We start from the raw sequence: 12,211 nt of genomic DNA on the forward strand, positions 1-12,211 counted from the left end.
TTGCTGAAGGTTGGTGAGCCAGGACCAGGGTTGGGAAATGCTGCTGTAGTTCATCACATGCATACTTGTTCAGCACTGGAATACAGACAATAGATTACCTGGGTCCAGGAGCCAAGAAACAGGTCTGAAAAACACTAACAAAACTCTACCCTTGTCCAGGTTGTTTTTAACAGACCAGAAGAGGCCACTACACCTGTGATTGGCCTAAAGGTGAAATCCAAATACAGCAATTTTATTTAACCAGTGAACCTACATGTCTTCTGAGTTTTTAGCATTGCTGATAATGGTAAACCAGTAATAAACACAAAAACAATGTTTTCTTTGGGTACTCTTTTGCTTTAGAACACCCTGCATGTGTCTTTCCATCATGAATGGATTTACTAAAAAGTATATTTTTAAGGTTCTATCATAAAACTGTTGTAAAACAATGTCTGAGGTATCAGGCAGCATTTTTATAATCATTTAGTGTAGTAGCTTTATGTGAGGTAGCTTTTAGATGTGTTAAATACTTCGGGCTTCTGGTTCCTATCACCGCCCTTGTGAACAGTTCTCTGGCTTTGTTTATATCTTAACAATTATTCCCCTGTAACGATTAGTTAATTAACCAAATCACCATGTACATATTTTATTAAAAAAATAAAAGAACTTAATTAAAATTTATAACACCATTTATTCATGCGTTCACAATATGTACAAGAGGGCACATTGAAAAGAGTATAAATGACTTTTTTCTTCAGACTTAATATCTCAAGTCTAGAACAAATGAGACAATCACAATCTATTGTAATTTGCCCAATATAAACATGAATTTCCAATAATCTTCATATACCACTTCTGGGTTATGTACATAAAACAATGACACAACAGCTTTGAGGGTATGTGATTATTCAAAAGCATGTATCACCAGGCTGTCTTACGTATGTACAGTGACTGAATGTACATTGTAATATTATGCATTGTAGGTTTTTGGTGTGGTTCCCCTGTAGCCACCATGCTCCTTAGCATCTAACGCTCGGATACACCTGAGGTTTGGCACCTGCATGTGTCTTGCTACTACGGTTGCAATGGAGGGGAATGTTCCCAGTAACTTTGGAAAATATAACCCTGAATTTGGTTTAAATTCATTAAGGTTACTGTAAAACAGAATAATTCCAACATAAAACAAAAGTAGTATTCGTCATCCTTGTTAAATGAGCCAAACATTTACAAGCTGGTTAAGTCACAAGTACAATCAAACGGTTCAATCCAGACCTGACTAGATTACAATTCATTGTAACCAGCAGTCCTGTTTGCCACGTTATTCCTTCTTAGAGGTAATGAGCACTAGCTGGATCACTTACGACCAATACAACGCATTCAAATGCTTCCTGAATGAGAAGTGATTCACGTGAGGTCCATGTGCTTGTGTAGCTAGTACGACAGCATACAGTATTTACACCTACACTAAACTAGCCAGAAGTTATCTGCAAGGAATTCAGGAAGAAAAGAGCTATGGTACATACATGAGACAGAGGAGTATCAACAATGCAAACCTAGCAGTACCTGATTTGTAGCCTGAAAGGTGAGACAAATTCTGTTTCTTGACCTAACCATCAAGAGGCCACAAGTTCTCCTTTCTCACCATTACGAAGACACCATTTTGGCTGGTTTCTGAACATTTGCGAGATTATGAAATATGTAAAGTGCTGCAGAGAGAAACTTTCAGAATTCTGTCGAGAAGCAAAATGTTTGAAATCTACATGGTTCGAGAGAAAGATTTTTCCAGTCAAACTGGGGCATGTTACCATTTTCAAAGCATTGCACTCGAAGGGGAAAGCCCCTCCTTTTTTGCCACTTTAGAAGACCGAGGACCACACAAAGCAAGGAGACTACAGGGATTGTCTATTTTATATTCTTCACCATACTCACAAAATATAGCTTTTTCTTTTGCAGGGAACAAAAAACCATGCTCACAGACATTTTGGACACCAGAGTATGATTCGTAAGCATGTGCTGCAAGCCGAAGCATGGTGCTGTTTTCTCTAGAATCTGCGATGCGAGGCAGGTCCTGGTCTAGAGGCGTTCCTCACGTGTTCTCACGAAGTCTATGCAGATGGGACACCTGTACAAAGCCTCATAAGACCAGGATCATGCTTCGTCCCAGTTGTAGTTCTCTGACCTCAACTTAGTCTCTGCTCCAGCCTTTCTGCTGCCTTCTTTCTTTTTCTCCTTCTCACCCTGCGTTCTCCTCTTCCTCATCCCGCGTTCTCCTCTTGTTCTTCCCTAATGCCCTGCTCCCAGGTCGCACGGTGAGGAGGGAATATTCTGCGAGGGAGGGGCACTGGGTGGACCCCCAACCCTCCCTCCTCCTCCCTCTGGCCAGGTTTTGGGGGAACGGCTGGTGGTCCAGCCCGGCGCAATGAGGCGTGGTGGTGGAGGTGGTGGTGGTGGTCCTGCATGGGGTTGAAACCCGCTGGGCGAAGCTGACAAGGCCGTTGAGGCTCCGTTGATTCAGCTTCTGGACTGTAGAGGCCATGTTCTGTAGCGGTGCCATAGTGGCCATGGCCATGGCCATACTGACCATGCTCAGGAGCAGATGGGTAGTGCACATGTTCGTGCACATGCTCAGGCACTCCACTGAAGTGCACATGATACTGCGAGCTTATGTGCTCATCAGGGCTCCAGTAATGCACAGGGGCAGCGTCTATAGGATTGTCGTGGCGACTAGGGGTGTCGCCGTGGCCCGAGACAGGGCCGTCATGACGACTGGAGGGGTCACTGTGGGGGTTGTCATGACGACTGGGTGTGTCAGCATGACTGTGCACGCTCTCACTGAGGGAGGAGACGCCGCTGCTTGCACTGCCGGACAGAGTAGAGTTGCTGCCGCCCAAAACTGACACAGGACTGGTGGGAGAACCGGGGATAGGGTGCAGAGGAGACTGGAGTGGGACGGGGGAAGAAAGAAAAGAAGAAAAACAAAATATGCCAAATTTATGTCAACGTATGCATACAACAATTTCCAATCTTTTCATCCACTCATTTAATTTGCATGGCAGAAATTATATATTCACGGGCCAAAATGTGTAAAATTTCACCCAGTTTTGTTATCTAATAATTTAAACTTTGATCAATGTCTGGTAGGTGTGTGTAAATTTCAGCATAATAGTTGAAAAACACTTGGTTTGTGGTTAACTAACCAAAACTATTATCAGTACCATCAATAACAGCAATAATAAGAATAATCATCTGCATAATCATCTCATTCTACTGATGTTTCGTTTATTTTTTCACATTGTATTCTTTCAGTTGTAATTTTTATAAACTTTAATAATAAAGTCTGGTCAGTAGGGAGAGCAGTGTACTCACTGCCTAATCTCAAACTCTGCTTACAAGCACAGCCATTGGCTGAGGAGCTGCTGAATGTTGTTTTATTGGGTCCCTACAGAAACATCTGCATGAATCAGGGTGTACTTCATGTAAATAATGTACTGGTAGGCTGGAGGTTGATACGAACTGATGCTGATTCATCATCTGCTCTCAAATCTCCACTCATTTCTACTTCATATGAAAGTTTCATGAACAGACACAGAGAAGTTCACACGTCATTACATGCACTTTATTACGCCAACGTTCCTGTGGTAACAAAACCTTGTAACTTTGTACGTAAAAGAAAAATATTCTTACCTACAAGGTTAATACAAGAAGACAAGTAATTGAACCGATTTTTCAAACACAAATCTTATTTTTCTTTTTTTAGCAGGGCAAAAAGCAGGGCTTTACTAGCTTCTGTGTTTGTGCATGTTGCATGCACAACTCAGTGTACCCACTTTCACACTGCAAATATACTGAATACAGAGGATGACTTTATTGAGACTAGTGTACTCTACTGAATGATGGAGAGTGCCTCAGAAGCAGATGAGACTGCATCATTTTCAGTTACTGTTGGTGCAATATCATTATGCAGCTCAGCACAGGGGAGCATGAACTGCTTGATTCATGCTAGGTAGGTGGCAGATTGGTAGAGGTTAGAGTGGCTTATATACAGAGTAAGAGAAGCCCTGCTTTACAGTGGAAAGGAATGTGAATTCTGACAAATTGTTTTGACTGTTAACAGAGTTATTAGTTAGTGATTAATTGATCACTGAAAAATCACAGACACAACCTATGAAAAGAAATTAAAACAAGGTTTTAGGCTTTATGGAATGAAAAAAACACAGCCTAACATAACAGATATACAGTAAGACAATGTAGTCTACATTCTTACATTTACCACATATTCTTAGCCCAAGTTAACAGGGGCCTGACAGGGGCTAGCTTGAAGTTCATATAGGGGACATTTCGCATACTGCTATATTCATACTAGACCTGGGCGATGTCTACAAATGATTGACATAGTATTTACTAGTTAAAAAATCATGATTATTGATTACATACCCCACCCCCTCCACTCAGTACAAGCATTCTGCTGCAGTTTAGACACACTTTCCGTTCTATTTTTAGTTTATATGCTTTTCTGAACATAATCTGTATTAATAAAATCTTTAAAATCACATATTAAATAATATAATATTGAGTAACTCAATACTTTTTGAATACTACTTCACCTTCTCTACTTCTAAATGTTTCAGGGTTGGAGTGGCCGCTTTTAAAAAAAAAGTATAAAAAAAGTATAAAAAAAGTATAAAAAAGTATAGTTGTTCCTTAGCACTGTGTCATGTGGCTATATATTCTAACTGCGATAGTGCTGTACTACCTGTAGGATGGTGTAATTTCAGCTATATCCCTTTATCAATGGCTCTGGCGCTACTAATTAAAGTTGAGAGGAGTCAAAAGTCTGAGATGACTCCAGAAAACCCAGGAATTGTGCATCACTAATTATGGCTACTGAAATAAGTTGTGCTCTTATGCCCTCATGCGACCAGCTTATTCAAATATCAGTTATTTACTGGAAGTTAAATAAACTTTTTAATCGAAAGCATTGGTCGAACATTTATGTATTTGTCGTTCAACAGTTAACCAATTAATCATGTTAATCATAAACATCCCTAATGCTGATATTTCTTACCTTTCTGAGTGAGCGCACAGGCAAAACTGGCGGAGGCTCATTCATCTGCTGCTGGAATGTATCAAAGTGCATCAGGAAATGACCTGGACAGACAGGGGGAAGTACAAAATATACAAAAATCAGTGGATGTTGGTCTATATGAACGTTAGCATCTGCAAGAATGTTTTAGAGAGTATGAGCATCTAGAGAGTGTGTGCACTTGTTGTGTTGTGTTAACTGAAAGGGAGTTGTGACACTAAGAATTAATTGGCTTAATTTGTACATTCTGAATAAGAGACTCATACTTTTGACTCATGTTTGAGTTTCTTTGCCTAAGAATGTATTTTTGAGATAATATTTAGGTCCAATTTAATATCCAAGTACACTTTGCACTAGGGGTGTGGAATATGAGTTCTAGAGCTGTTTCTACTCCTAAGACAGCAGTAAGTTTCTTTAGACTTGACCTCTTTTTGCACCTGTTTTGCACCAATAAAATTACTGTTCATGGTAATCAATGGAGTGATATAAATGTGGCAGACATAGATAAGTTTGAAACATTCTGGACTATGTCTTTAAGATGCAGGCATGTATAATATAGTTCTATCTGCTACTAAAACGACTGGTGTAGGACATATTCTGTACATAATCACTGTCCAAAGAAAAACATGTTATCCCCAAAATGGTAATTTTACAGGAGAAGACAAAAACTTAACGTAAGTTAATGTAAAGAGAGATTATTTCCAGTGATTTTGGAGCATGTCGGTTAGTCCATTTATCATGAAATATTCACATAATGTAAAGGACAGCTGCTGTGTTTAAATTATGTAGAAAAATATGTGGTTTGTGTGTGTGTTACCCTGTGGAAAGGTGCGGGAAGAGCCATAAGGTGCTGTCAGAATACTAGGGTTTTGCATGTATGACCCTGCTTCTCCATCCAAACTCCAGCTGCTGGGGGCTGTAGGGAATCCTAGGGGAAGACATGAAATTAAAACATACACTGCATAAGAAAAAGTAAAATAGAATAAAGTTTATGCAGAGACAGGGGACAGTGCACTGGTTGAAAATGAACGGGATAGCTTAAAATGCCCAACATGCTTACAGAATGCTCAACAGATTCGGGTTTTTAAGTCTTTCCCCATTCAAAGAGATGAGAGACAGGGCCTAATTTATGAAAGTGTGTATAGAACATGTTTTAAGACTATCCATAACAACCACCAGTATGCATAGAAAACGTTATATTTGTCAAATGTAAATGTCAATAAAATCTACACTGCTCTTCTCGTTCATGGTCAGGCACATTTTCATAAAGAAATTTGCCCAGATATCTATATATGGTAAACATTTTCCCTTAAACAGTCCCACGGGCTTACATGTTAAAGTATAACTTTCTCTTCTAATGTCAGAATCAAATTGGGACATTTAATAATTTTCTCTTGTAAGAATCAAATTTGAGCATGCAGTAATTATTTTTACAGTTTTACAATTTACTTTTCATAATTTTGTACTTTTTTAATGACATTATAATTTTACTTTTGATAACTAAATTACACACACACACACAGTTTCTAAGCCGCTTATTCTCCTGGGTTGTGGGGGTTGGGTTTATTGGGCAGAAAGCATAAAACACCCTGGACAGGTCGCCAGTCCATCACAGGGCAGACAGACTCCTAGACACCTAGGGCGAGTCTCCAGATTTATCACCTCCAGTTCGCCTGACTGCATGTCTTTAGACTGTGGGAGGAAACCTGGATCATCCCATTGGTTTTATAGGACCAGGGTGTCCCCACAGGCAATTATGAGAATCTAAACAGCTATTTTGACTTGTGGATGGAAATTTATTAGTGAAACAGACAAAAAATGAACTACATTCAAATTTGTCATTGTGTTATGGCTGATCATAATAGAGATGCTCCCCATGTCTTTCCTCAATGTCTGCTCTATTTTCTTCTCTAATCACAGCTTAGCAACCATTCCAATATACATCATCACTTTATTCAAGCTTTCAGGTTTTTTAGCAGAGGGACTGAGTTTCTTTAAATGTACTTTGAGTTTAGGGCTCCAGATATCCGAAAGATGTGCCTAGGGGATCTGCAAAAGTGAGATGATGTACATTTCTATTGCCAATTATAAAACGTCAGCCACTGGAGTTAATGAAAAAAGTTGCATCGTCCTTGTCGGTAGTGTTCTGCGAACTGTATACTCCTGGGCATAAAGGCATTAGAGGTAAGATATAATTAAAAATAAATTCAAAAATAACATTTTTCTCACCTGCTGTGGCAGTATGTTTTAGCTTAGGATGCTTGCCATTTTGGGATTTTAAAAAATGCTGCTTTTCTCTGCCTGTAGTACGCACATTTCAGCTGTATGATTTTGTCATCTTCTTTGGGGTAAATGTCGTGCTTGTCAAGAGCAGACATGTTTCCTAGTTGTTGGGTTGAGTTTATCCCGAGCCCACATGCAGATGGTGTCTCAATCCAAATACTACTGTACTTCATAGTATGTTCAAAATAGCAATGGCATTGTTGAAGGTGCATCCATTTGACATGCTATGTACTAAGGCATGATGACAGGACTAGAACTGTTCTTCAGCTGATGAAATGCATTAAGTGTGAGACTTGACTGGCCATTTTAATGGCTGGTTGAGAAAACCAACCAGACAGCAACTCAAAACTGGACTGTCTGGTCCGAAAACAGACACCTGGCAACCCTGTGTGCAGCTTGGACATAAATACACACACATACACATGCAAATGTGCAGAAAGGGTGACTAAAGAGTGTGTACCTCGGTCAGTGAGGCCTGAGTGGGGATCAGTACATGGTTTGCAGGGACTATGCTGCTGTAGTATAGAACGCTGAAGGTTGTTCATCTACAAATAAGAAACACATACATTTCCAAGATAGCCAAAACTCATAATGAAAATGTACTGTTCATAACTGTACATACATGGACAGTTCATTTACAGTTAGATTTGGCCTAACCTCATAAAGATGCATTTACTGGTCATGTTACTGACCTGAAGCAATATCAGAATTCAGATGCTTAAACTTTAGCAGTGGTTTCATCCAGTCTGACTAAACAGTGTAAAATCCCTTTCTAATGAAAGAGTGCCATTTCTATAATACCTGTCCATTCTCAGTGTTGCCATAGTAAGCAGTATTGTTAGGTCTCTCCCTATGTGGAGGTAACAACATCAGCAGCTCACGGTTATTCTTGTTCTTATCAGAGAGAGAGGGAGAACCTGAGTGAGAAAGAGAGACAGAGAATGAGAGAGAATGGAAGAGAGAGAAAAGACAGACACAAAGGGAAAGACACCAAGACCTGAGGTTGAAAAAATTTGTGTGAAGCATCTGTGATGTGGTGTATAACAGTGTTTTACCTCTCGCACTAGAAGGAGCGGAGTTTATCATCTGTGAGGAAGAGGAACGAATGGAGCTGAGGCTTGAGGATGAAGGACTTGGCTGAAAAAGACAACCCAAACCCCATTAACAAAGATATTTCATTCATTAATATGTAATGGTTTCACTCATCTGAGAACATAATGTTCACCTGCATGAGTGGAGTATCCTCTGGTTGGTCCATTAGCCCATCTGTCAAAATCATCAAAGGTCCGCCTTCACTAGGGGGGTGGGAAGAGGGGAGGCGAAGAGAGCCAAGGGGACTGAGATGAGCAATAGGTGAGAATAAAGAATGAGAGGGAACAGCGAAAAACTTACATTAGTCTTTAAAATATAAAGGCCCATATCCAACATTTTTCTTACATTCCACTTATAACATTTGTGTGGTTTTATGTACCAACAACAGGCACCATTCATGATCATTTACTAACCTTTTTTTTATCCATTTGAAGTAAACATGCTGTTTTTGTTACTGTGTCTTTAAGACAAACCTTTAATAGAGGTATGTAAATGACCTCTGCTCTGGTTGGCCTGTATTGTGCCTTACACTCCTTGTAAATTTATTGTGAATAGGTGGGTCTAAACTAGGGGTGGGAATCTCTAGGCACCTCATGATTCGATTACGATTCCGTAATCATATAATCCGCGATGCGATTATAAAACGATGATCAATGCATCTTGATGCATCTTTTTTTTCTATACAGGATTTCTATTTTCTCACTGTGTGAAGACTTGTTACTTTAAAGCAAAGTATTTGTAATCATCCATAATGAATTTACTTTTAATATCTTTTATTAATGAAACAAATGGAAGTGATGTGGCAAGTGAACTAGAAGGCTCTCACTCATGTTTGGAGCACATAAGACACTGGCTGCCACTCATCTGCGATAAAATGCGCAGTTACGGTGAAATAAGATCCAGTGGCAATGGATGTCACAGCATGTTACAGCCGTCCTACCCGTTTTCTTTAATGATTTTATAACTTCGGTTTTGGTCTTGTTGTAGAGAGTGGGGATCGCTGTGTCAGTAAAATATCTTTGAGACAGGACGTGTGCAACATAGCACAAAAAAGCAAAGAGAGAGATTTAAGACGAACATTTGGAGATGAATGGACTCGCATTTAGAAGCACTGCAGTTGGTTTCCTGGTACGTTAAATCTGCAACGAGAGACTGTCAAACACTAAAAAGTTGCAAAGATGAAGTCGCTTCTCTTTCGAATTTTCCCGCTCCACCTTAAATGTTGCTGCATTTACATTCTGGCACCTCAGGCAGAATTTAAGGTGGAACGGGAAAATTCGAACAAGAAGCTGGTGAATAAGAAGTGACTTTAGCCTTGTAAAAACAGTCAAAACACAAGAAACTGATCTACTTTTGAGGAAAAGTTTTCTGGCGGAGATGGGAGGAAAGCAGCTATAGCTAAAGCTTAAAGCAGAGCAAAGTAAGTCTGTGTTTTCTGTATTTGTATATTTTTTTAATCTACACTAGGACATTATCCCATACTGAGACATTTTGGACATTAAGTGTTTAGGCTTCCAAAGTGGTTTGATTTTTGTTGAAAGGACAAAATGGCTCTTCTTAACATTTGGGTTGTGACTCCTGACTCCTAGCCTAGCTTTTAATGCAGAGGGTGCCGGGCGCTGCACTTTCGCACTTCCAAGTTCCGCCTTTTGCGTTCCGTAAACATTACATTATAAATTAAATCGATAGTCTAAACTGATGTAGGCTGAATAGACCGGTATAAGTAAATGAGATGGTTCTCATGCTATTACAAAATCAGTTAATTCAAAATGAGCTGTTTTTGTAACATAGCTTCCAGATATGACCTCTGTGGACTCAGGAGCAAATGGCATGTTTTGACACTATAACAGTGCTCACATTACATTAAAAAGCAAAGAAAATTCGTTGTTTTATGATATTGGCCCTTTAAAGACGAAAACTAGTTTTTTGGGGGAGTACATTTGACATTCAGATTTCATTTTGGAGATTTTAATGGAGCTACTAGAGATGGGACATCAATTTCAATACGTGTCTCTTTAAAACTGAAAAAAGAAAAGTCTCCCAGTCGCCAAAAAAGTATTCTGTAAAAAGAAAGTCCTTGAAATGGAGCACAATTATACCTGCTCTTTAGCATGAGTCTAAAGCCTTATTTGAGCTGGATTAGTTTGGGAAATAATGTAATTTGTAAGGGATTTGACTGGCCAATTCATACAGGATAAAGTATCTGTGTAATTTTGCCAAATTTAGTCAAAGATAGTCTGGATCAAAATATCATAGTCTGAATGTTTGGTGGTAAGATTTAAATGACATGGGTCCAAAAAATTCAAAAAACAAAAACTAACTTCTAGTTGATGTAACATAGAATAGGATTAGGCTAGCAAAGGAGGCTCACTCAACTTACTAAATGCCACTTAAGACAGAAATCCCACTGCCTTGCAGGAGGTACTTTCAACATATTTAATGTTCCTTCTTATTCAACTTAGGTCATCACCAAAAACTTTTTTTTACAACAGTCCTGTTTTGAATGAATTTTAGTCTCGTCTCCCAGTCGCCCAAAAAGGTGCCAGTGACTATTACCAGGTTTAGTTATTACATTTTCATAAAGTCAATTCAAACACGACTGCGATTACAGAAGAAGCTTGGTGTTCAGCATATTATAAAAAGGTAGTTCGCTCACTTGGCAGACTGGCAAAAACTACAGACATTGCATTTTCGTACAGGATTAAAATCATGGATCTTGTTTGTAATCATTCAAATTATAGCATGTCCCCGTGTAAAACTAATCATGCTTGAATAGGGCTTAAGATTAGCATATGCATGGATGCAGCGTGAGACTACCCTGTCCCTGATTGAGTATTCTGAACAGTGAAGTTCTGCATTTCAACAACACAACCAGTTAATCATCCACACTAATTGCACACATGAAAAATGCTTACTTTTAAGATGACAACCAAAAGGTCTGCATGTGTGCCTCACCTGTGCCTGTGAATTACCCGGCTACTTTCTGGGCTTGGTGGCAGAATTCTCATACCAGAAGGACAGAAACGATCCAGTGCAGCAACACCCTGCAAAAGCGCATGCAAGGAAAAAAGAAGAACACAAACAATAACCACTTTAGACAGAGGGAAAATGGTTCATTTTGCCTTTTAATTTAATGTACTTTTAAAGTACTGCAATTTTTAAAGAAAATAATCTAACAAATAAAAATGCTACATTAACCCATCTGTTGCGTACTGTTCTGACAGTACTTCAAAGGCAATAACCACCATGTTGGGATTGAGAACTGAGAGAACTAGAGGACTAATTTAATTTTAAACAGCTTACTAAATAATATTATATATAAATATATATATAAATTATATAAATATTAAAGTAGTAAATTTATGAAAATATAATAGTTTATGACAACAGCCCTGCTATAAAGTAACTTCCAAAAAAAGTTGAGACAGTATGTGAAATGCTAATAATAACAGAAAGCAGTGATTAGTAAATTCTGTTTGACCTGAATTTACTAAACTGAATAATAAAGAGAGACAGAGAATAAGAGAGAATGGAAGAGAGAGAAAAGACAGACACAAAGCGAAAGACACCAAGACCTGAGGTTGAGGTGCAAATTTTAGGTCAAAATTTTTTAACTTTTACATTTTTGAGGTCCAAATTTTATTTGTGCAACACATTCCAAAAACGTTGGCACAGGAGCATGTTTACCACTGTCTTACATCACATTTCTTTTTAACAGCTCTTAATAAACATTTGGGGACTGAAGACAAAAACTGATCCAGTGTTGAAGGTGGA

The 12,211-nt window shown here is 38.8% G+C and overlaps 1 protein-coding gene across 1 annotated transcript in view; it reads right to left on the reverse strand.

The window, feature by feature from the left end:
• Window positions 1-650: 650 nt before the first annotated feature.
• LOC118813361 (dedicator of cytokinesis protein 3-like) overlaps window positions 651-12,211 on the reverse strand; it is a 95,930-nt gene continuing 84,369 nt past the window's right edge. The window contains exons 47-54 of the mRNA XM_036578650.1: window positions 11,393-11,481; window positions 8,571-8,682; window positions 8,401-8,482; window positions 8,147-8,262; window positions 7,806-7,890; window positions 5,880-5,990; window positions 5,045-5,127; window positions 651-2,918 (exon numbers count right to left, since the gene is read on the reverse strand). Of these exons, the coding sequence (XP_036434543.1) occupies window positions 2,235-2,918; window positions 5,045-5,127; window positions 5,880-5,990; window positions 7,806-7,890; window positions 8,147-8,262; window positions 8,401-8,482; window positions 8,571-8,682; window positions 11,393-11,481 (1,362 nt within the window). The 3' untranslated portion in view covers window positions 651-2,234. The remainder of the gene's footprint in view (window positions 2,919-5,044; window positions 5,128-5,879; window positions 5,991-7,805; window positions 7,891-8,146; window positions 8,263-8,400; window positions 8,483-8,570; window positions 8,683-11,392; window positions 11,482-12,211) is intronic.

The sequence above is a fragment of the Colossoma macropomum genome, unplaced genomic scaffold (genome assembly GCF_904425465.1).
Source record: "Colossoma macropomum unplaced genomic scaffold, Colossoma_macropomum, whole genome shotgun sequence".
Classification (NCBI taxonomy): Eukaryota; Metazoa; Chordata; class Actinopteri; order Characiformes; family Serrasalmidae; genus Colossoma; species Colossoma macropomum.